The 24,989-nt window shown below is 38.9% G+C and overlaps 1 protein-coding gene across 2 annotated transcripts in view; it reads left to right on the top strand.

Moving 5' to 3' along the window:
• LOC140727676 (immunoglobulin-like domain-containing receptor 2) overlaps positions 1-24,989 on the top strand; it is a 141,109-nt gene that overhangs the window by 76,513 nt on the left and 39,607 nt on the right. For both annotated transcript variants that reach the window (XM_073045315.1, XM_073045316.1), the window contains exons 2-3: positions 310-648; positions 1,838-1,957. In XM_073045315.1, the coding sequence (XP_072901416.1) occupies positions 310-648; positions 1,838-1,957 (459 nt within the window). The remainder of the gene's footprint in view (positions 1-309; positions 649-1,837; positions 1,958-24,989) is intronic.

The following is a 24,989-nucleotide window of genomic DNA, read 5'->3' as shown; positions in this document are numbered from 1 at the left end:
AAAACACTCTTGAAAATACACCTTATATGAGAACAACTGAACTATAACATCCAGATCTTTATACTGTCAAAAAGCTATTTTCTGTTAGTATTGTGTATGTTAGTGCAGAATCTAGGGGGTAACTTTCAGAATTATTAAGTAGCATTTATTACATCAGGATGATATAATAATATGATCATATAATGGCATGTAGAATTAATATCACAGAGATCTGAATTATAAAATTTTGAATGCTTCTGAAGAAAACTCTGTACATATTAAGTGATCTTAGTCATTTTTATCCTAAATCATTTTTCATTATGTTTATAGGTGTATCCTTTGGTATTCAAGTGACCATTTCAGAATATAAAAAGATAGCCATGTTGTTCCAGCCTGTGGTTCTGCAGTGTCAATATTCCACCACATCTGTCCAACAACCTGTTGTGCAATGGCGATTTAAGTCCTACTGCAAGGACCGTACCATAGATGCGTTCAGTATCCACAGCACATCCACACATGTTACCAGCCAGAAAGAACAGGCACCCACATGGGATCCATACCTAGACTGTGCAGATAATAGTCGCACAGTCCGAATTGTGGCTTCCCGTCAAGGATCTACTGTCACCTTGGGAGAGTACTACAAAGGAAGGGAAATAACCATCATCAACAGTAAGGATTTCTCTTTCCCATTAACCTTGTGTGTTTGATAGATTTGATTTTGGTGTATAATTATTTATAAGATATTTAAATGTTATACATTAGAGCAATTAAGCACGTATATCTAGCTTACACTACAGTGAATTTCCTAGCTTGGATCAGTAACAATCCCAAAGCATCCACATTGCAGAATTAGAGGTATATTTTGCAAGATGTATTTTGTTTTGCACTAAAATAATTCAATATAATTCTCTTGTGGCCCTTTATTGTTTCAACTAGTGTAATAAAAATCAAGTGAGAACTTGTATCTGAGACTGTGTGACAAATCTAATGTCTAAAAGGGGATATGTATTTGATTTCCCTCTCTTTAGCACATGTTTCAGGAATAAGAGAGCATACTTGATTAAGTCTAACCTATGGCTCAAAGGTTTGGGAAGCTAACAACTTCTGTCATCATTGCACCAGTCAGAATTCCAAGAGTTCAAAACTTTACAACTTGCTGATAGTAAATATATGCTTATGATTCTTAGGAGGCCCAGTATGGGTTTACAGATGGGACACCAGAACTCACATGCTTGTTCACTTAACATTTTAGCTGTGAATTTGCAGGGCCGAAATACTTATCCATTTCAATACTGAATATATAAACCTTATGGTTATAATCATTCATGTAAATTGGGACATATATTGTATCAGTGGTCTCAATACAAAAGGAACCACAAAATTTAAGCTGAAGTTATTAAGACTCCACGTTAGTGTCTTTACATCTTACTTGAAATTCCATGAAAATATCTTTGTATAATAAAAAATTGGAAATAAAAATTCTTAGCCGTCACACATAATAGATAAAAATAAATCAGCATATTATATTTTGTTTGATTTATGCTATTGCCATAGATGAATTTCACTCCATTGTAATAATTTATATAACTGGTATCAATCTGAAATTTTAAAATAATCCCACCATTGTCTACTAAGAACAATATCATACAGTCAATTGTGTTACTGAATTACATTTTCTCCCTACTATAATATAGCTGTGCATTGAATGTTAAACAGAAATTGCTCACCAATTAGAAATATAGATGATAAAAGGTTGCTAATGAGAACATTTGTTTGTAGACTGAAGCTTGATTTCCCCCCCCCCCCCCCCCCCCATGCTGTCTAGTTCAATTATCTGCAATGGTTTGGTGTTTTATAGATGCAGATCTCCAGATTGGAAGGTTACATTGGGGAGACAGTGGAGCTTATTACTGCTCAGTTATCACTCCAGATGATATTGTAGGTAGCAGTGAGGAAAGAATGGAACTTCTTGTCTTGGGTAAGTATAAATGGCTGGTGTATTTAAGAAGCTGTCCATAAACGTAGATGTAACCAAAAGCAAACTGGAATAACTTCTGGGACATTTGCTTTGAATTTGTGCATGCTTTTTTTTCTGCGGAGAATTAAATATGAGCTATGGTAATATAGCATTAGTTTTTTGAAAAAGTATTGGTCCAAATATGATATTTAATTACAAAATTGTCTTTGCATAATATATTAAATAGGGCTTATGCTCACAATATTAAAAACTACCTACAGATTCAATAGAAGGCTGGAGTTCCCATTCGATTTTGCTTACTGTTTTCAGTCCAGTGTAATTCTCCCTGGCATTGGCATAGCAGGTGCAAATAATGAGTATTTTAAGTCTCCAGGACAGTTTGTGCAAGTTTTGAAATACAAATAATAAAAGCTGGCTCCACCAACCCACTCTCTCCAATTCAAAACTGGCACGCCCTCGCTGAATTAATTTCCCTCAGCTGTTTCTGCTAATTGCATTTTTTTGTGGACCTTTGGTAAAACTCCAAAAATTAAAAGTTGGTTTTGTATCAAGGGTATTAATAGACATAGAACATAGACATGCAGTATAGGCCCTTCAGGCCACATTGTTGTGCCAACCTTTTAACCTTCTCCAAGTTCAATCAAATGCTTGCCTAATACAATGCCCTCAATTTTTCGTTCATCAACCACCATCCCTGACAGTGCATTTGCACACCTGCCATTCACTGTGTGAAAAAAAACTACCTCTAATATCCCTCCTATACTTCCCTCTAATCACCTTAAAATTATGCACTCCCTTATTAGCAATTACCACCCTGGGAAAAAGGCACTGGCTGTCCATTCTATCGATGCCTCTTATCATGTTAAACACCTCTATCAAGTCACCTCTCATTATTCTTCACTCTAAAGAGAAAAGCTCTAGCTCACTCAATGGTTCCTCTTAACACATACTCTCTAATCCAGGCAGCATCCTAGTAAATCTTCTTTTTACCCTCCCTAAAGCTTCCAAATACTTACTATAATGAAGAAACCAGCACTGACCATGACACTCCAAATGTGGTCCAACCAGAGTTTTATCGAGTTGCAACACTACCTCATTTCTGTTGAACTCAATTCCCTAACTTAATGAAGGCCAACATACCACACAACTTCTTAACCGCCGTATCAACTTGAGCGGCTACTTTGAGAGATCTATGGACTTGGGGCCCCAAGATCCTTCTGTTCCTCCACACTAAGACTACTGCCACTCACCCTGTTCACTGCTTGAAGTTCAACCTTCCAAAACAAATCACTTCCCACTTTTCCAGATTGAACTACATCTGCCACTATGGGAGATGATAGATGGAAAAGGTAAAGGGCTGAATGAGAAGCAATCTGATTGGAGAGGATCATGAGGGAAAGGAAAGGAGGTGGAGTACCAGGGGAGGTTATGGGCAGATGAGGAAAAAAGAGGTAAGAGAAGCTAGAGTGGAAGAAAAGAGAAGGGGGAGAGAGGAGAAAGTACCAGATGTTAGAGAAAACAATGTTCACGTCATCAAGTTGGAGTTACCAAGATGGAGTATGAGGTGTTGCTCCTCCAACCTGAGAGTGGCCTCATTGTGGGAGTAGAGGAGGCCATAGACCAACATGTTGGAATGGGAGTAGGGATTGGAATTAAAATGTTTGTCCACTTGTTGCAGATGGAGAAAAGGTGCTTGACTAAGTGGTCCCCCAATCTACATTAGATCTCACCAATGCATCTGGAGCATTGGATTAACTGTAAGGCCCATCGAGTCTGTATCACATTTCATCATGGCTGATCCATTTCCCTCTCAACCCCATTCTCCTTTCACACCCCAACTAAACAAGAATATATCAACCTCTCCTGTTGCCTGTGGCAACAGATTCTACAAAGTCAACTCCTCTGGCTAAAGAAGTTCAACTTCATTTCCGTTCTAAATGGATGTCCCTCTATTCTGAGGCTACGCCCTCTGGTCCTACACTCTCCCACCACAAGAAACATCCTCTTCACATCCACTCTATTCAACATTTGATAGGTTTCAATGAGATCCCTTCTAACTTCTAAAGAGATTCTTCTAACTTCCAGTGAGTACAGTTCCAGAGCCATCAATAACTCCTCATACGATAAGCTCTTCATTCCTAGAATCATTCTCATGTACCTACTCTGAACCCTCTCCAATGTCAACACTTCTTTTCTTAGATGGTTCAAAAACTGCTCTCAATACTCCAAGTGAGGCCTCACCAGTGCCTTGTAAAGCCTCAGCATTACATCCTTGTGTTTACATTCTAGTCCTCTCAAAATGATATTTGCCAATTGATGACCCCAACAGTTTGCAAGTGAAGTGTTGCTGCACCTGGAATGACTACTTGGGGCCCTGAATGGAGGTGAGGGAGAAGGTGAATGGGCATGTAGAGTACCTTTTCCACTTGCAGGATTAAGTGCCGGGAGGAAGAAATGGACAAAAGAAGCATGAAGAGAGTAGCTCCTGCAGAGAGTGGGGAGGAGGTAAAGATGTGTTTGGTGGTAGGATCCTGTTGAAGACGGCCAGAACTTCTGCATCTTCAACAAGATCCAACCCCCACATTCTCTGTAACTTCCACCATCTTCAGCTATCCTCTTTCCACTAGTTCAAGCAAGATTTATTTGCTGATACTGAAATAGGTTTGAGCTCAAAGTTGGGTGGACAAAAACATTTGAGAAATGGGCACAAAGTTGGATGCAGTTACGCCAGAATTAAGATTTTATGTAAGCAGAAAACAAACCAGATCTTTTTAATGTAGCGGCTTCCAGTAAGGTGGTGGCATGTTCAATTGCAGCAGCCTCTACAGGGTCAATCAAAGGTGTTTTTGTCTTTTTTAAACATTTTTTTTATGATCACAAGACCCTGCTGGGCATTAAGAACTTAAAGTCCTGCAGGTCTACCCCATCAATGAGTTGCTCACCAGCAGAGAAACGGAAAGAGCTGGAGTTGCTGCCGCCTGCATCGAAAAGCATTGGAGCAGTCAGTGCGCGAAGGCGGAATGCAGTCTACAGCAAGTGATCGTCTTAGTTGCATTTCTTGTGATCACAGGACCCTGTTGGAGATTGTTAATGTGGTATGCTGCAAGTCCAATTCACTGATTAATTGGCAGACATGAGGGAACTGTGGCCTTGGTCATAATGAGGGTTAGACCTCAAGCCACAATGTTGCCCGTTTACAGCTGCCCAGGAGAGAGATGGTGTAGTCAGGGTGCTCTACCGGATGCAGTGTGGTGTGGTTTCAGGCTGGAGTCAATATGTCCTCCCACCCCGTGCTCACTTGGCTGAAGACAAACCATATTGTGATTGACTGCAGATATCTGCAGTATCCATGGACTCACAGTATTGGACTATTTTTTGTTTTCTGTGATTGTATTTTATTGCTATCCTATATGAGCTATACATGTCTTGTGCTGTGCGTGATTGTTGATACTGTGTTTTGCTCCTTGGCCCTGGAGTAACACTGTTTCATTTGGCTGTATTCATGGGTATTCATGCATGGCTGAATGACAATTAAACTTGAAGTTTAACATGCCTTTCTTGGAGAACTATTCATAAAATCCCTTTGCCTTGTTTTATTCAGAATTACTGAATTACTAAAATAAGAAATGGGGGTAATTTCTGCTGAATATTTGATGTTCTACTTGTTGTTAAGTGCACTATTACAACAATCTTACTCTAAGCTTTTAAAAAAACCGTACCTCTAGTTTCAACATTAACTTAAATACCATCAGACCATACTGTAGCAAGTATTATCATGAGGATAAACACTGTAGGTGCATGCTGAGTCTTTGAATATCTCAAGCAATGTAGTCAATCATTCCTTTACTATAAAGTTTTTAATTATTTGAGCTGGACTAGTTATAAATTGTCCATATGTATGTCATTGCAATACAGAGTATGATTTGGGTGTGTTAAATATTTTGATGATTATTTACTACTTATCATAACTATTAAAATGTCAGTGAAGTCATCTATAAAATGAATAATCGTAGCACCAGAGAAGGTCCAGCAGATGAACTTCAAGTACAGCAATAACCCACTTCAATTGTTCAGAAATTCCCATGGTTTGGCATCTGGCTGTCCTGATCTCCACAAACTCCACACCCCTCACTCCTCTCTACCCATTACCCAGTCACTGCATGGCACTGTATACACTTTAAACCATCTCTTTATAATTTGTAAGTACAGGCTGGTATTTATATATTTAGGCACATTTTATTCCAAATCCGTTCTTCAACCTTCAACTTTATTTTTATATAATTCATTATTCTTTTTAATTGTTTTTATACATGTGATGCCAATGATCTACAGCATATTTCTAATACATTTAAATGTATATGGTGAATAAAGTTGATCCTTAATACTAATGCAGAACCCTTAAACAAACTGAGGCACTCCTGAACTGTCTTTTAGCATGTCTTGATCCTAGTTCCTCTCGCTCCCTTCCACTCACTGGGGTGCCAGTCTCTCAAAACTCACTGGGGCCTCAGTTCCCATGATCCCTATAAACTCATTTGTTAGCATATTTTCTTGAAATTCCCTCAAAAGACAGAATGAAGTATGCAAGTGACTCTGAGAAAGCAATTACTAACTGAATATCATGGACAGTCAAACAGTTGAAATATTTGAAATGCTGTCACATAAAATGCCCATAAAATACAGTTGTCACCCACTGCAAGATGAGAAATGGATTCTCTAATATTATTATACATTGAGAATAACTGTCCTTGTGGGTGTCCAATCATTTCTAAATAGAGCTCTTATTTTATGAACACCTCACATTGTTTTATAAGCATTTTAATTCTCATATTAAGATTAAAGGTTTCTATCCATCACAAGTTCTAAAACATGCAGATTTCCAGGAGCCAGTTAACCTGACCTCAGTAGTTGGAGTTTATTAATAAAGATGAGGTTTCAGGGTATTTGAGGGCACATAATAAAATCAGCCAAATTCAGCATGATTTACTTAAGGGAAAATCTTGCTTGAGAAATCTGGTGGAATTCTTTGATGAAATAACAGGCAGGATAGATGAAGGAGAATTGGTGGATATTATTTACTCATATTTTCAGAAGGTCTTTGACAATGTATGGTACATGAGGCTGCTAAATAAGATAATAGGCCATGGTCTTATAGGAAAGGTAACTAGCATGGTTAGAAGAGGGGATGACTGGCGGGAGGCAAGAGTGTGAATAAAGGGAGCTTATTCTGTTTACCTGCCCATAACTAATGATGTTCCCCAGGGGCTGGTGTTGAAACCACTTCTTTTCACATTATATATCAATGATTTGGAGGATGGAATTGATGGCATTGTGGCCAGGTTTGTGGATGATATGAAGATAGGTGAATGGGCAGGTAGTATTAAGAAAGTAGGAAGTCTGCAGAAGGACCTGGCTTAGGAGAATGGGCAAAGAAGTTTCAAATAAAATATACTGTAAGAAAGTGTATGGTCATGAACCTTGGTAGAAGGAATAATCGGGGAGAAAATTCAAAAATCAGAGGTGCAAAGGGACTTGGGAGTCCTTGTGTAGGGTTCCCTCAAAGCTAACTCGCAAATTGAATCGATGGTGAGGAAGGCAAATGAAATGTTAGCATTCATTTCGAGAGGATTAGAATATAAAAACAAGGATGTAATGCTGAGGCTTTATAAGGCACTGGTCAGACCACACTTGGAGTAGTTTTTGAGCAGTTGAGCATTATGAGCAGTTTTGATTTCCTTTCTAGGAGAAGATGTGCCAGCATTGGAGAATGATTCTGGGAATGAAGGGGTTAATATTTGAGGAAAGTTTGATTGCTGTGAGCCTGTACTTACTGGAGTTTAGAAGAATAAGATGAGGATCTCATTGAAACCTATCGCATATTGAAAGGCCTAGACAGAGTGGATGTGAAGACAATATTTCCTATAGTGGGGGAGTCCAGGACCAGAGGGCTAGCCTCAAGATAGAGATGTGTCCATTTAGAACAGAGATGAGGAGGAATTTCTTTAGCCAGATGATGGTGAATCTGTAGAATTCATTGCCACAGATGGCTGCAGAGGCCAAGTCACTGAATATATTCAAAAAGGAGGTTGATATAATTTTGATTATTAAGGGTGTCGAAGGCTGCGTGTGAAGACAGGAAAATGGAGTTGAGAGGGATAACAAATCAGCCATGATGGAATGGTGGAGCAGGCTAGTTGGGTCGAATGACCTTGTTCTGCTCCTTTGTCTTATGGTTTTAAGGATTAATTTTCATTTGAGTAAAAGTCTTTTGTGATCTTACTTGGTACTCTGCATTTTGTTGGGATTTCTTTAAACCAAATTGTAAAACAGTGTTGACAACCTATGGTCTGCAGATCCTCTGTGGATCACCAGGCCACTCTGAAGGTCTGCTGAAGTGGAAAGTAATAACATCTAGCTCATTTAATCTGCCCTAAATCCCCACACACCCTTAGGTGATCCATCTCTTAAAGCTCAGGAAATTACAGCTGCCCCAGCCCAGAGGCAGGGGCACCGAACTAATTCAATGATAAAGATGCTTTTGGAGCAATCAATTTCTCAACTGTAGCACTTCATCACATGAAATGTAATACAGAGCAGAATATGGCGCATACACACTCACACACCAAAATGAGCAACTGGTGAAGGACAGTCCTCAAGGATAAGGTTGGAAGTTTAACTGTGTAGAAGTCCCTGTAGCCCGGTAGATAAAGTTGGGCCAGAGAATTTCTAAGTATCTATTGGCTTTGAAGTCAATGTTAAGCTCTATTACTTTGGAAACTGCTTAGTAGAGGCAGTAGAATTTTGAATCCCAAACCTGTTAGGTTGAGGATAAAGAAGGATCAAGGGAGGTGGGAATAATGCAAGAATGAATGAAAACAATAAGACGACAAGACATAGGAGCAGAATTAGGCCATTTGACCCATCCAGTCTGTTCCACCATTTAATCATGGCTGATCCTTTCTTCCCTTCCTCAGTCCCATTCCCTGGCCTTCCCTCATAACCTTTGATGCCATGTCCAATTAAGAACCTATCAAGCTCTGCCTTAAATACACACAATGACCTGGCCTCCACAGCTGCCGGTGGTAACAAATTCCACCAATTCACCACACTCTGGCTAAAGAAATTTCTTTGCATCTGTTTTAAATTTATGCCCCTCTATCCTGAGACTTAGCCCTCTTGCCCTAGACTCCCCCACCATGGGAAGCATCCTTTCCACATCTACTCTGTTTACATTCAAAAAGTTTCAATGAGATCCCCCCCTTCCCCCATCTTTCTAAGGGGACATTGAAGTGGAGCTGATTTTGAAGATCAACCATGTGTGCCAGGCAGAGGCAAAAAAATCCATGAGTCCTGCTCCTTGTATTACTTATGTTCCTGTCCAATTTTAATTATTAATTGTACATGATTATGTAGTTCTGTTCTTAGTTTCCCAAATAACTACTAACAATGGTAAGTACCAGTGTTAGTAGTGATTTATGGAACTTATGAAATTAAAAAAAAGACCACACTTTCCCTATGTTTTATTTCTAATACACATCACCAATCAGATCTGAAGCTTACATAAATCTGGCTCTAAATACTTAACTGAGTACTCACTTATTCTCAACAACATGGTTAATGAGGACAATGAAAAGCAGCCAAAGTGAATGCCACCACAGTCGGGAACATCGCTTTCAACCCTGATTCAATAAGAAGTGCAGAAGGGCATGCTGGGAGCAACACCGGACAGACCTAATAATGGAGTGCTGACCTAGTGAATACAATACATGATTATTTTGCATGCTGAAACAGTACACACATCTATGCAATCGTATAACTAAGCAATTTCACAACCAACCAATCAGACAATAGCAGTCCCTGCATATCTAACTGCAAATGATCATGGACAATTAAACTGATGTTGAGTGTGAGGTTGTTATTGTGACACCATCAAGCAGATATTCTGTCTCAATCCTTTGCACTGATTCATCACCACCCGTGATTCAGTCAACAGCAGTGATGATGGCAAATTTATAGGCAGTATTGGAGAGAGTAGAGCAAGGGCTAAGCATGCAGCCTTGTGGTGTACATGTGTTGATGGTCAGTGAGGAAGAAATATTGTTATTGATGTGTACTGATTGAGGTCTGTCAATGAGTCAGGTGAGGAAGCAGAGGCATAGATACTCAGGTTCTGGAGCTTGGGCTTTGGAAGGGATGATAGTACTGAATGCTGAACTGTAGTTATTAAAATTTTATTTAGAGATACATAGCAGAATAGGCCCTTCAAGCCACACCAACTGACAACCCTCCATTTAACCCTAGCCTAATCATGGGACAGTTTACAATGAACAACTAATTGGTATGTCTTTGGACTGTGGGAGGAAAGCAGAGGACCTGGGGAAAACCCATGCATTCCACAGGGAGGATGTACAGTACAGACTCCTTATGTTGGAATTGAACTCTGAACTCCGATGCCCCAAGCTGTAATAGTGTTGTGCTAACTGCTACAATAGTGGCACTGTGCAATTGATGAACAGCATTTTGATGTATACATCACTGTTGCCCAGACGATCCAGAACAGAGAGGAAAGCCAGTCAGATTGCTGTTGATCTGTTGTGCTGTTCAACAAGTTGAAGAGGAGCCACATCATTTCTGAGACTGGAGAAGATTCGTGCTATAACTTCTCAGAGTACTATATTAAAGTGGATGTAAAGAACAGAGATGAGGAAGAATTTATTTTTTTTATTTAATTTTTTTATTAGTTTTTCAAAACATTTTACAAAATTAAAAACCCCAAATCCCAATGAGGAGCATTAATACAGTGCAAGATTAAGCATACAATAACAATATGCTACAAAGGAAGAGAATTTAACAAAAAAAGTACCTAAATTAAAGACAAGTGAGCTTAGCGTCCTCCCCAAGCCCCACAACACAAGAAAAAAACAACAACTCCAGACCAACCACCACACAGTATGAAGAGTATAAGTCCGGACAGTCAAACTCCCAGACTGTGAATACACTTAGCAACAGAGGATAATAATGCCTACTACCAGAAAAAAAAGGGAGCTGAAAGCAAGGGACCGAAAAGAAAAAAAAAGAAAAAAAAACCCTAGTCAAGAGGAAGGTTATGAAAGTACTCGATAAAAGGTCCCCAGACCTTATGGATCTTTAGATCCGAATTAAGAACCGATTGAATAGCTAAGGCAGATTTAGTAGGTGATCTGGTAACAGAGGACGATCAGTCCAGTTTAGGATCCAACCAACAGTTGAAATCACCACCCAATATAAGAGAGTATGAGTTTAAGTCTGGTAGTGAGGAAAAAAACCGTTCAAAAAAAGTTAACATCATCAAAGTTGGGGGCATACAGGTTTGCTAGTGCAACTCTAGTGTTATATAGTTTACCAGAAACAATAATAAAATGGCCATTTGTATCAGATATTTTATTATGGAGTTCAAAAGGAATATTTGAATTAATAAGAATGGAAACTCCCCTAGCTTTAGCGGCAAAGGATGAATGAAAATGCTGACCCGCCCACTTTGACAGAAGCCGGGAGTTATCAAAACAACGAATATGAGTTTCTTGAAGGAAAGCAATGTCAGCTTTGAGTTGCCTGATATGTGAGAATACCTTCCTCCTTTTAACAGGGTGGTTCAGTCCCTTTACATTCCAGCTCACGAATTTAAGTGCAGTAGCCATTATCAATTACTAATGCATAAAAGGCAGCAGGCATATAAAAAGCCAAGCAGTACAATAGCAGTCTGGGAGCAGAGATGTAAACATAGATTCGTAAGGTCAAAATATAAAAACATGTCCTAAGCAATAAAGAGATGTTGGAACTGGAAAATCCACCCCACCCGCACAACCCAAAACTAGACGGCTACCAAAACAAGTAGCTAGCTCTACCAAAAAAATTAACCCAAATACAACTTCCAGATCTGTGTCATTAACAACATTTCTGTATAAATATTAACTAGTTAATAATAACAAATAATAACTAGTTTATGCACTAGAAAACATAACTACAGATTAGAACACCTTCTGCAGAAATGTACAACTTAATACAGAGAAAATCGGAAGAAAACCAAAACTAACCTACCCGCGAAACATTATAGAGAATAAAGTAAGAGAAAGGGAAAAAAAAAGGTAAGAAGGAAAAAGAAAAAAAAGAGGAAGGGGAAAGTTATAAATTCAAGACGAGTGTTTATCAACCATTTACAGAGAAGGGAGAAAAAAATTCAGAGATTAGAAAAAAGGGGTGAAGAAAAGAAAAAGATAAAATAAATAAATATTTAAAACAAAGGAAAAATAAATCAGCAGTTGAACTGTGAACCGACAAACAGGGAGGCCTTCACTAAAGACTTCAAACCTCCAAAACAAGTTAGAATTAGTTGCAGAACTCTGTTGGTAAAGTTATACAAGAATAAAAATAGATTACACACACACCAAATCCCGGGAGAGATTGTCAACGGCCCTTAAAGTTTCAATGAATAATGTCCGAGTGATTCAAGTGAATTCCGAGTCCAGAGAAAGTAATTTTACTACGAGGAGTACTTATCCACCATTTTATGAGGTCCGATCAGATTCCGAAGATGACTGGATAGCCGGAAGACTTGCCACAAACGCTTCAGCTTCCTTTACTGATTTGAACCACTTGAATTCCCCGGTACTAAGCTTGATTCGTAGATCAGCAGGGTTACGAAGGGAAGGTTTGAAACCACGATCAAAAAGCACTTTCATTGCGCCTTTAAACTCAGCGCGCATCTTTAAGGTCTGGGGTGCAAAATCTTCCACAAAGCGAATGGTTGTATCCTTGAAGGGAAGCGACCCCCTGCGACGCGCCTCTACGATCAGACTGTGTTTTACCTGGTATTGATGGAAACACAAGATTACTGGTCGCGGGTGGGAGCCCAGAATTCCGGGGGGAACGTAAACTCTGTGTGCCCGTTCGAGCTCGGGCGGCTTCGGAAGCAAATCTTTCCCGAATAACTCACAGAGAAACTCGGCGAAAAACTTCACGGTTGATCCCTTTTCAGTCGCCTCTGGTAATCCCAGAATTCTGATGTTACAGCGTCTGCTACGATTTTCGAGATCCACCATTTTGGAAAGAAGTTTGTTAGATTTTTTCTCTAAGCTGGAACAGAGAGTCTCCAAGTATCGAACACGACTTTCTAAATCTTCAGAAGTCGGATCGATGCGAGATAAATGTTCAGCATGTTTGTCCACTTTATCGTTGATCCGATCCAGTTTGTCTTCTAACTGTTTGACAGCGGTTTTAAATTCCTTTAAGATTTCGTCTCGGAGCTTTCCAAGCGCAACCAGCGTCTCGTCCGACGGGGTCATGGCTTCTTTTCCCCCGGGTTTAGAACGCTTGCGGAAGTCCCCAGCGGTTTTAAATTCCTTTAAGATTTTGTCTCGGAGCCTTCCAAGCGCCACTATAGTCTCGTCCGACGGGGTCATAGCTTCTTTTCTCCCGGATTTAGAACTCTTGCTAGACATTGTAAGTTAGATATATTCACAGGCAAGTAAGAAATACCGAAATAATTCCTAACTAAGGTTTAAAAAATGGAGACATTTAGTGCAAAGGTAGCGACAGTAACGGAACAAAAGTTCGGAGCAGCTAAACAATCGCCATCTTACCGGAAGTCCCGAGGAAGAATTTCTTAAGCTCAAGAGTGGTGAATCCGTGGAATTCATTGCCACAGATGGCTGTGGAGGCCAAGTCATTGGGTATATTTAAAGCAGTGGTTGATAGGTTCTTAATTAGTAATGGTGTCAAAAGTTATGGGGATGAGAGGGATAATAAATCAGCCATGATGGAATGGCAGAGCAGACTCAATAGGTTGAATGGCCTAATTCTGCTCCTAGATCTTATGGTATAATGTTACTAAATAGTAGTCTTTAAATTCCAACTGCCACGACTTCATCCAGCTTTCCAATTGAACTATGCCTTACTATATTAAACAACCACCTTTACAACTGATGACTCCACTAATTTTCATGTTGGCTGCAAACTTATTAGTCATGTCGCCTATGTTCACATCTAAGAACTGATCACAGTGTACACTACTTGTGACAGTTTTCCATTCAGAAATAACACCCATGTATGCAACCCTGTTTCTCCTGTCACTAAGCCAGTTTTTGATCCAATTTGCCAACATACCTTAGATCCTTGTGCTTTAAATCAGTTTTGCATGCCAAAGTCCATGTAAGTCATGGTTACAGCTTTGCCTTTATCAATTTGCTTGGTTACCTCTTTAAATATCTATGAGGTATGATTTCTCCTGCACCAAAGCATACTGACTCCTAATCAGTTTTGGTCGAAAGCGGATTAAGTCTATATAATGTTCATCAGTTATAGAAGTTTGTTACTAGTATTGGGTGGGTCATAATTTAGGGGTAATTGGTATAGAACTATAGCAATTTATCCATCAAAATGTATGCAAAATTAATTAGGATTGGCGGTAATGAATCACCAGCTCTTGAAATACAGATTTTGGCCTCCAAATTTGAAAGTGAGATAATTAACCACAATCTGCTACTCACTGACTGGATGTCAGCAAATTTTAAAATTAGATTTGATAGCTTATCTCTTGTTCTGCCCCATCTAATTTCAAAACCTTTCCGGACAGGTCACAAGCCGCAAGGCAATAGTGCCTAGCATTACAGCATTGTTCACTGGAGCAGTTGGTGTTGATGAGTGTGTGTCTGGGCTGAGGAGAGGCAGTCTCCATAGAATTTTTCTTTGCTTCCCTCTTGCTCCCCTCCCCCATTCACTCCTAAATTTCTAAACCTTTCTTCTCTGTAATGCTTCATCCATACTAAATTAGGTTGCCTGGAATCATTTTTCCAACTGAGATAAGCAAAAGAAACAAAAGAACCAGGTAAAATCTTGGTTGAAAGTGGATTAAGTCTATTTAATGTTCATCAATTATAGTGGTCTGTTACTAGTATTGAGTGGGTTGTAATTTAGGTATAATTTGTATCGAGGTATAGCAATTAATGCAAAGTCCTTTAGAATAATGGGATTTTAAAATGCAGCTCCAATATACAGTTATACAATTTTAAGGCAGTTAGGTTATTTTCATGAACGGAGCAATTGTACAGACCTTCCTAAAACAGCAATTAAAGCCAATGTTTTGGTCATCTCATCAACCACTCTCCAATAATTCTCAGCATAATATGTGAAGAAATTCTGTAACCCTAGGATACAGCAGCCACAGATTTATTCTTAAGAATACAAATAATAAGCTGTAAGCAGTGAAGGTTTTGTTGATTAAGGTCTCTGCTTCCAGGGTTTCCATGGCAACCACATTTGCAAGGCTCTTGTTGCTTGTTAGGCCTTTGATCTTTTCAAAAGTATTTCTTTTGTGTCCCTGCCTCCCTCTACTGATTTATTGAAGGCTGCAAAAGCTTGCCCAGGACCAAAATAAGGAAAATAGAAATAAACAAATTAATTGAACATATATCTGGCAAGAAATCTGCAACAATCTTTTATCTTACAGTGGAGAATGTTTCCTTAGATAAACAAACACACCAGTGTCTGTGGTGACCTGCTGTGCTCAAGAGTTCAAAGGAAATCCAACTTGCAATCAAGGAGCTTTCATTCATTTGTGCCTCTCAAAGACATTTGCTGTTGGTATGACAACAGTTGGGTTAAGCAGCGCTCCAGCCAAGGGTCAAATATGAATTGGACTCCTGTATTCAGAATGCTGTGATAAAATAAGAAAGCTAATATGAAAAATACATCCATTAATGTACAATTTACAGTCCCTGATAAAGTTTTTAAGATAATATTCCTTTAGTCATTCAGTTAGCTAATTATAAGCATTTTATGACAATTGTTGCACATACTTTGCTATACAAAGGCATGCTAAAGAAATTAGTACTGTATCTTTGAATTGAATTTTAACATTAATAGCTGTAACACCTCAATTTCTGAATAAGGGCAGCAGTATATTTAATATGAATATGCATTTATTAGCTCTCAAAATATTTAATAATCCCATTTTTTGTAAACTGTAAACTGTTTGCCCGTGCTATCTTTCATATCCCAACATTGGCACCGTTTCTAATTGTGCTGTTTGGAACATGTAGAATGAGTGATTAGTTCTCTGCCACATCTGCGAACAGATAATTGCTATTGCCACATTTTAAAATATAAAAAGTTTTTAAATAATCGTTGTCCTAACATGGACATTTGCTTCCTAATTTAGTAAACGTGCAGTAGGCAAAATAATTCCTTTCAGTCAAGTGCAATATCAACATGACCATTAATCAGCATTACTCAGCCCCAGATTGCTAAAACTACCAAAGGACATCATGATTCTATTTCAATGATGCCACGTGTGTAACTGGGTATTGGGATACACAGATGGTCTGAGATGGCATGAGATGGTTCAATGGCTTGAATTTCCTGAGTGACTAATACATCAGTACACATATAACTGATTACATTGTGAAGCCATTGCAGTAATTTTACTTTTCTGTGCTCTTCTGGTGATTTGCATTAGTCACAAAATTATTAAACACCTTTAATAGCTGACCAAGTTAACAGCTATTGGTGAATAATTCACTTTTTAGTAAAACAAATTAGATCAATGCAGTGAAGCTGAAATTAATATTTTAGGGTTAAGAAATACATGCAACATTTCACTCACTAACTCTCTTTTAGCTATCTAAACCTTTATTAAAGTCTTTATTTAAAGTTCTGTTTATCAACACAGTGTCTTCATTATTTAAGCATGCTTAGATGAGCAGAGGAGCTGTTGAATTCTTTCAGCCTCTCCTCCAGACATGGGATATTCTTTGCTTGTTGGTTTTACTGCTCCATGTCTGTGGCACACAGCAAGCAGATAAATAAGCTTCTTGTTGTTAAGGGCAATAAGAAGGCTTTACTGCAGCTCTACAGAATAATACAGATAACTGAAATGCATACACCCATATTCTGCTAAAAAAAATTTGGCCCGTGCATACTTGGAGAATAGATAATTAAATTTTATTCTGTCATTTTGGGTCATCTTGGTTGGAAGAGGGAGTAAACCCAGTAATTATGAATCTGAATGCCCAGGACATATTTGCACTAGAGGCCCCCCCCCATTGGTTGGGGTCAAGCATGGATATTGCTTCCTAGCTCTCAATGTGATATGCAAGCCAGGGTAATATGATATGGAGAGCAAGCTGTTGCCCATGTAGCAGGCTCCCTCTCTCCACGCAGCAAAGGAACGGCAGAAACCGATAACAGTTTGGCATCAGTGGCAGGAGTTGCCAGTCAGTGTTGAATTCAATATACGACTGTCTTAGTGGCTCCAGCTCCAGATTTTTCCATGGGGTTTATTTTGAAGCCTTCCCTATGACTGGGTATAGCCACAAGACAGAAGAGTTTTGAGATCGGAGTTTTCCTTCAGATGAGCTGCCAACCATGGCTGACCCATCTGCCTGAAGCAACTGCCTGAGGCTTTTGCCCCTTCTCCTGTCAGTAGCAATGGTATCGCCAGGCTTAGTAGCTGGACTTGGTTGTCAGAGGCTATTTGAGACATGCTATTGGGAGCATTTCATAGGTAGTTTGACAGTATTCCCACTACCACCCCGAGTATAACAACCTTAAGGAACCATATTTGCACTGGGGAAATGAGATGTGTAACAGTTGCCTGAGTTGTTATCATTCACTTTACCTAACAACCCAGAATCAGAATATATCCAGTCTGGCATGTTATAAAATTATTAGATAAGGTGTGAAAAGGAACTTAGACAGCAAAGGTGAGGCAATGAGACGTGATTAAAAAAAGCTATTTGTAACATTCTGCATCCACAAGAATCCAATGACCATACACATGAGCCTTTGTTACAAATTAAATTAGCGACAAGGACTTTCTGAGGGGGAGCGGTGGGGGTGGGTTGACACACCTCCAATTTAAGCCATCCTATTTAGGCCTGTTCCCATAGAAAATCTTAATTAGGCTATCCATCAAATTGCTTTCACACTCCTTAATGTCCCAGAGGCTGTTTATTTTCTATGGTGATAGACTCCAGTTGTTCTGATCCACAAACTCTGCTGGTGATTTCAAGAATGCCTAAACTACTTTTATCCTTGGCTGCCTTATAGAGCACTGTAGGAATGCAATCATTAATTTATGTAGATTTTAAAAATGTATTTGAAATTGCATTTGCAGGTAATCTCATTTTGGAATTGTCCATCAATGAGCCAACAGTTTGAAAAATAGCTGTTGATTTTTTCCAGGTCCAGGAATTGGAGTAAACAAGATATCTGCAATTATTTTAGTAAATATACAATATAAACAAGTATATTTAAGACAGAGTTTCTGATAAAGCTTCATTTATAAGAAGTATAATTATTAAGAAGACAGGAATTTAAGATCCAATGCTAAATGTCTGCAGATGCAGGTAATCTGAAACATAACAGAAGATACTGAAAATATTCAGTAGGTTGGTTAGGCAGCATCTCTGGAAAGAAAACAAGTTAATATTTCATATCAATAAACTATCACCATTGGAGTTTCGTCATAATTTATTCCTTATTATGGAGGAAAGGATCTGTTTCACTTACACTATTTACAAAATGAGTGTGATATAAAACCCAACAAATTCAAGTTACAGGTGATATATAATAGAAGTTCATATTCTTTCATTGCCTTTAGTTAATTTAAATTAGGGCATTTTCCATTTTATATCTGGCTCCCTTAGCTAGCTAGTTGAAAGTTTCTTTGTAAAATAACCCACTGATAAAGTATGTTGAAGTGCCACAGCTGTGATGAAGACAAATGCAGCCATCTTCCTGAGCACACAAAAAGGCAGTGAAATTATTTCTTTTAAAATTTGTTTTAATTGAGATATAGCGTGGAACAGGCCCATCTGGCCCTTTAAGCTATGCTGCCCAGCATTCCCCCGATGTAATTCTAGCCTAATCATGGGACAATTTACAATGACTAATTTAATCTACCAACTGGTGTGCCTTTGGACTGTGCGAGGAAACCGGAGCATCTGGAGGAAACCTATGCAGACAGGGGTACAAACTGTTTACAGGCTGCAGCGGGCATTGATCCTAGGTTGCCTGTACTGTCAATTGAATTGAATTGACTTTATTTCTTACATCCTTCACATACATGAGGAGTAAAAATCTTTACGTTACATCTCCATCTAAATGTGCAATGTGCAATCATAGTAATTTATAATAATTTATAATAAATAGAACAGTTAGTGTAATACAGAGTGCACACAAATCAGCGTGAGTTCATCAGTCTGATGATCTGATGGAAGAAGCTATCCTGGAACGTGTTGGTCCTGGCTTTTATGCTGCGGTACCACTTCCCAGATGGTAGCAGCTAGGATTGTGGTTGGGGGTGACTTGGGTCCCCAGTGATCCTACAGGCCCTTTTTACACACCTGCCCTTGTAAATGTCCTTAATCACGGGAAGTTCACAACTACAGTTGCGTTGAGCTGTCCGCACCACTCTCTGTAGAGTCCTGTGATTAAGGGAGGTACAGTTCCCATACCAGGCAGTGATGCAGCCAGTCAAGATGCTCTCAACTACTACATTATGACAAGCTTAATGACCAATCAGTTAGTCTTTGGTGTTTGTTGTTCATTTATGGTTGTGGTTGGAATAAAAATGGTAGTCATTTCTTCCACTTGAACCAGCATGGTGACTTAATGCGTTATGCTAAGAACACCAGTTGTCACTGAATGGAAACATCAGCCTAGCTTATTTGTTGAATTCAGGCGGAACATTTCAATTATTGAAAGGTTCATGGCAAAAGAGCAATCAAGATTAAAAGCAAAGAGGATTTATAGATATGTAGATATAGCACAGAAACAGGTCCTATAATCTATTGTCCACGCTGGCAGTCACCATCCATTTTACACTATCCTACATTAAGCATTTTATTCTTACCATATCCTCATCAACTACCTTCAGATTCTACCAATCACCTACCCACCAGGGACAACTTACAGTGGCCATTTAATTTTCCAGTCTACGTGTCTTTGGGATGAGGAAAGGCACCCAGACAGACCCCAAGGTCAGGATTGAACCAGAGTCTCTGCCACTGAGGCATCAGCTCTATTCACTGTGCCATTATACTGTCCTATAGGAAAACGTGACCATTTCCAATCCGATAAAAGAAGCTGAAATACACAGATACTGCTTTAGTATGCTAAAGATTAAGGTATAATTTTATATAGAATTTATTTAGAGAAGTGGCTTGGATCATGCCTAAATGTACACTTTCTAACATGACCTTTTATAATCATGATGGAAATAGAAATCACTTATAAACAATTTTAACCCAAATAGTCTCAGAGAATTGCACGTAGCCAGTTGATCTTTGTTTAATGCTGGCCACGACTGTAATATAGGGAATATAGCAGTCAATTTGTACACAGCAAGTTCTTGCAAACAATCTGTTGAATTACAGATGAGCAAGGCCTGTTTTTAATCCTTCACAGGAGGCTATATTTAAACACACGTCATCCCATTATATTCAATCATGCACAATAAGACTCCCACTCTTTGTGGTGTAGTTTGCGAAGTCTTTATAACCTATTCAGTCATCAGCTGGATGCTTTCTCAGTGATCAACCAGAATGGGTGGAGGCGTTCAGAGAAAAATAAAAATGAGCATGAATCATTGAGCCAAATATGTGTTGTAACTTCAGTTGAAATCATTTGAAGATTCTGATAAATTGGTTGTCCATCGTGTCCAACGATGACAGGAAACCTGAGTGGGGAGAGTTTTTAAATTGGAAAAGCCGTTGCACTGGGGCATTTCCACTCTCTTAATCTCAGATGTCCAAGTCCAGCGGTACAAACAGTTGCAGTGAATAACCATGATGTCTTCTGTGCCTTGTCTTGCCCTTTGCTCTTAATGGAATGTTGCAGTATCACCTTCCTGGCCGTTGGATCTCACTGTAGATCTCATCCACCCAGACCTCTGGAGCTGACTTTGCACACTAGGACAGGCATGTCACTATCTCACCAGGGTATGAGGCTGCCAGCTATCCTCACCTGGTTTAGCCCACCTGTTGAAGTGATGTACCTGAGGGTGGTCATTGTCACAGGTGAGAGCTGAGTGTCCGGTGGAAACCAAAGGTGAGTGAGCTGCCTGGAATGAACACGACAAGCCCCTTCATCAGATATCAGAGAGATTATGGAACAAAATCTGCTATTTTGTTTGTATTATTGCTGTGTTAGCCTTAAAGGTAGTAAGATAAATTTAGAAGCAGATCATTCTTTTGGGGTTGCCAGTTTTGATGGTTTACATGCAGTAATCATGATTTTCTAAAATATTATTGATGATTTTGCATTTTACATTTATGTAAGAAGTAAAGCAAGCTTCCTTTTATGAGTATTGTTGATTTTGATTTAATTACACATTTATATATTTTATATTTTGCCTCTTCAGAATACTCTGATCAGTTTGAAGAGACTCACCATAGTGGACCATTAAAATTAATCAACCATTTTAAGAAGAACTTATTGTCAACAATCACAATATATCAAACCAACTGCAAACAGACTAAGGAAAAGCTGAACCATTTTTTTAATCTTAAGCAAGAGTTAAGTTTTGGTCATGGTATGAACACATTTTAATGCAGTGCTGCCATCTACTGACGTGGATGATAGAAAAGGCCAATAAGTTTTGAACATTCCATAGTATTCCCAACAACTTTGCCATTCTTCAGTTTAGAAATTTAACCTGTTTGTGTTTGATCTAATGTACAGTAAAAGCAGTTTTGCATACATCAAACCACTAATCATTCTTGATTAATCAGAGACAACCATGAGATTAGCTTGGGCAAGATTTCTCCAACTCTGGCTAAGGTTTGCAGCACTGGCAGTTAGGTGCCTGATATCATAGGTCACACTGCGCACATTTCATATACTGTTGGTGGAAAATGCAGCTTTTGGAGAAACCTTTGAGTTTCATTATTATCCCATAATACATCTAGTAATACATTGTGTAGGGGTTGGGAATATTTGACCTCAATTAAAGGATCTACACCATCACATAGATATTGTTCATATAATATCTCCCAGGATAGTTTTCAGTCTCTGAGTATTGTTGAATAATTCACTGAACTTTCATTCATTGATCCCAGCCTTTCTTTTGGTAATGACATATCCTGCAGGGGGCCAGTTGTGGTACGGCAGTCTGCCTGGCCAATTGATTGTGGTACCGGAAATGTTGCAGACACCAAGAAAAGAACAATGTCTCTCTCCAAATTCTTGAGCTTTTCCTTGCCTAATTGCCTGTTGTGCTCTGGTTGCCAAGAGAGTTCTTTACGTGCTGATTTGCCCCTCAGGAGCCAATGTGCCAAATATGTGGCAGATGGAAGCTAAACATACAGGCCCCAGTGGGGACTGGTGGAGTCTCATTTTGGTCAATGAATTTGTGTTCTAAATTTATATAATCAACCTTTCAAATTTTTAGGTAATGGCAGTGAGCAGGTGTACATAACAAGCGAGGGTGAATTCCAATTTCTAGTGTCATTTGTGAATTGGCTGAGTTTGGTTCAGTGAAATTTGCCTTTAACATATCCAAACATTTACTCAGCCCCCTGCTATTTTAATAAATTCCAAAAAGAGCCATGAAACAAAGTTATTCAAAACATTTTAGCTTAGATATTTTAAAATGGATCATGCAAGTCAAATAATTGAAAACAAAATGATTTAATTCAATCGTCGACAATTCAGTTCAAGACCCTCCTGATGAAGGGTCTCGGCCTGAAATGTCAGCTGTACTCTTTTCCACAGGTGCTGCCTAGCCTGCTGAGTTCTTCCAGCATTTTGTGTGTGTTGCTTCGATTTATTTCAGTAAATCTTTAGAATATTTTGAGGAAATGTACTATAAACCTAACAATTGTTTTTCATTTATTTCAGTTTAGTTCATTAAGTTAGCATTGATTAAAACAGATGAGGATTTATAATATGTAGTTAATAAATCCTTGAATATGATTTTGGCCAGTCAGCTAGTAATAGGCAACCCACAATGGCTACACCATGAGCACAAGTAGATCACTTCTTGGCTGAGGAGCAATCCTAATAAAACAAAATAAGTACATGGCAGTGCAGAAATGAGGCTTATCAGTAGTTAAACATACAAAATAAAATACTGGACCATTACCTCTGCTCTTTTATTATATGTTCTTTCCTTTATGAACATAGACATTGGAAACAGGGAGTTCATTTGACCCCATGAGCTTCTCTACCATTTAATAAGATTATGGCAGATTTGACTCGAATTTCTACTTTGCAATCATGTTTATCTTAGAACAGTTCAGCAGAGTACAGTCCCTTCAGCACATGATGTTGTGGCGAACTACTCCAAGATGAATTTAACCCTTCCTTCCCCCTTAAGCCTCCATTTAATTTCGTGTGACTGTCTAAGAGACTCTTAAGTGACCCTAATGTTCTGCCCTTAGCACCAGCCCTAGCACTTAACACTCTGTGTAAAGAAAAAAATCCTACATCTGATATTCTCCCTGTACTTTCCTCCAATCACCTTAAATTATGCCCCCCTCATATTCCATTTCTGTCCTGGGAAAGAGTGTCCGGGTGTCTGCTCTATCTATGTCATTTATCATGATGGGACTCCCTTCAGCTGGTTGGCACAGGTTTTCAGTGCCCTACCAGGAACACCGTCAGGGCCTGATGCCCTATCATAACCTACAACAACCTTCAACATTATCCACAACACCACCAATCTTCATGTCATCTAACCCACTCTTCCACTTCCTCATCCAAGTTATTTATAAAAATCACAAAAAGCAGTGGTCCTGAACAGATCCCCGTGGAACCCCACTGGTCACTAACCTCTAGGCAGAACACACTTCATCAACTACCCTCTGTGGGCAACCCAATTCTGAATCCACACAGCCAGGAATCCCTGGATCCCATGACTCCTGATGTTCTCAGTAAGCCTACAGTCAAGCACCTTACTAAAATCCATATATACCCCATCCACTGCTCTAACTGCATCAATTTGTTTTGTCACTTCCTTGAAAAACTCAAGTCAAGCTCACAAGGCACAACCTGCCCCTCACAATGTCACACTGACTATCCCTAATCAGATAATGCTTCTCCAAATGCTTGTATATCTCTTAATTGCTTCCAATTTATTTACAGCATACTTAAAAAAAATTACCAATGTACTTTAGATGGAAACTATATAACTGAGGGAGAACCTCCTGCTTTTGTGCATACAGTTATATAATAAATAAGAAATAACTTGAATCATGCATCTAGAAACTGATATCTGAGAGCTCTTCAATTTGTCATCATTTAGAGAGCACCATTCTTTTCTATTTCCTGCCAAAGGGGAGAACTGACAAATGAAGTCTAGTGTGAAAAATAGGAACTATTGCTTGCTTGTTTAATCTGTCTGTATCCTTCTGGAGCCTCCACATTGTCCTTTTATTGGTTTATTCAGCCAAATCATCTGTATAAATTATATGAAGTTGAGAGCCCAAAACCAATCCCAGTGGTACAACAAGCATTCTCAGAAAAATTCCCTTTTAGATTTAGTCTCTGTTTCTTATTTGCCAGTCAATTTTTCAACTACACCAAAATGTTATCTCCCATGAGTTTTTAATTTTGTATAATAATGCTTGCTACATTATCAAATACCTTTCGTAAACCTATGTGTTGGAAATCCTTAATCCAGAGCATGTGCCACTTCAAACAACTCTACTAACTTGGTTACAAACGCAAGAGATTCTGCAGATGCTGAAAATCCAGAGTAACACATAGAAAATGCTGGAGGAACTCGTCAAAATTAAACGTAAAATTTGCTTTTTCTTCCAGTCTAATGGAGACTTACATGGGTTGAGCGAATTTTGGACAATTAAGATCCATTCCATCAATTGATCTCACTCGCCAATTCTTCTATCTCCTCAGAAAGATCCATCAGGACCTGACTACATGTCAGGGTGCAGTTCCAACAATTTGCAGTAGCTGTTAATGGTGCAGAACTGTAACAAGTGAAGACTAAGACAAAGTACTGATAGACCCCAGACATTTGGAACATTCCTGGGAT

Source organism: Hemitrygon akajei, chromosome 5 (assembly GCF_048418815.1).
Source record: "Hemitrygon akajei chromosome 5, sHemAka1.3, whole genome shotgun sequence".
NCBI lineage: Eukaryota > Metazoa > Chordata > Chondrichthyes > Myliobatiformes > Dasyatidae > Hemitrygon > Hemitrygon akajei.
Note: the sequence above shows the minus strand (reverse complement) of the source record. Positions and strands in the feature narration are given on the sequence as shown.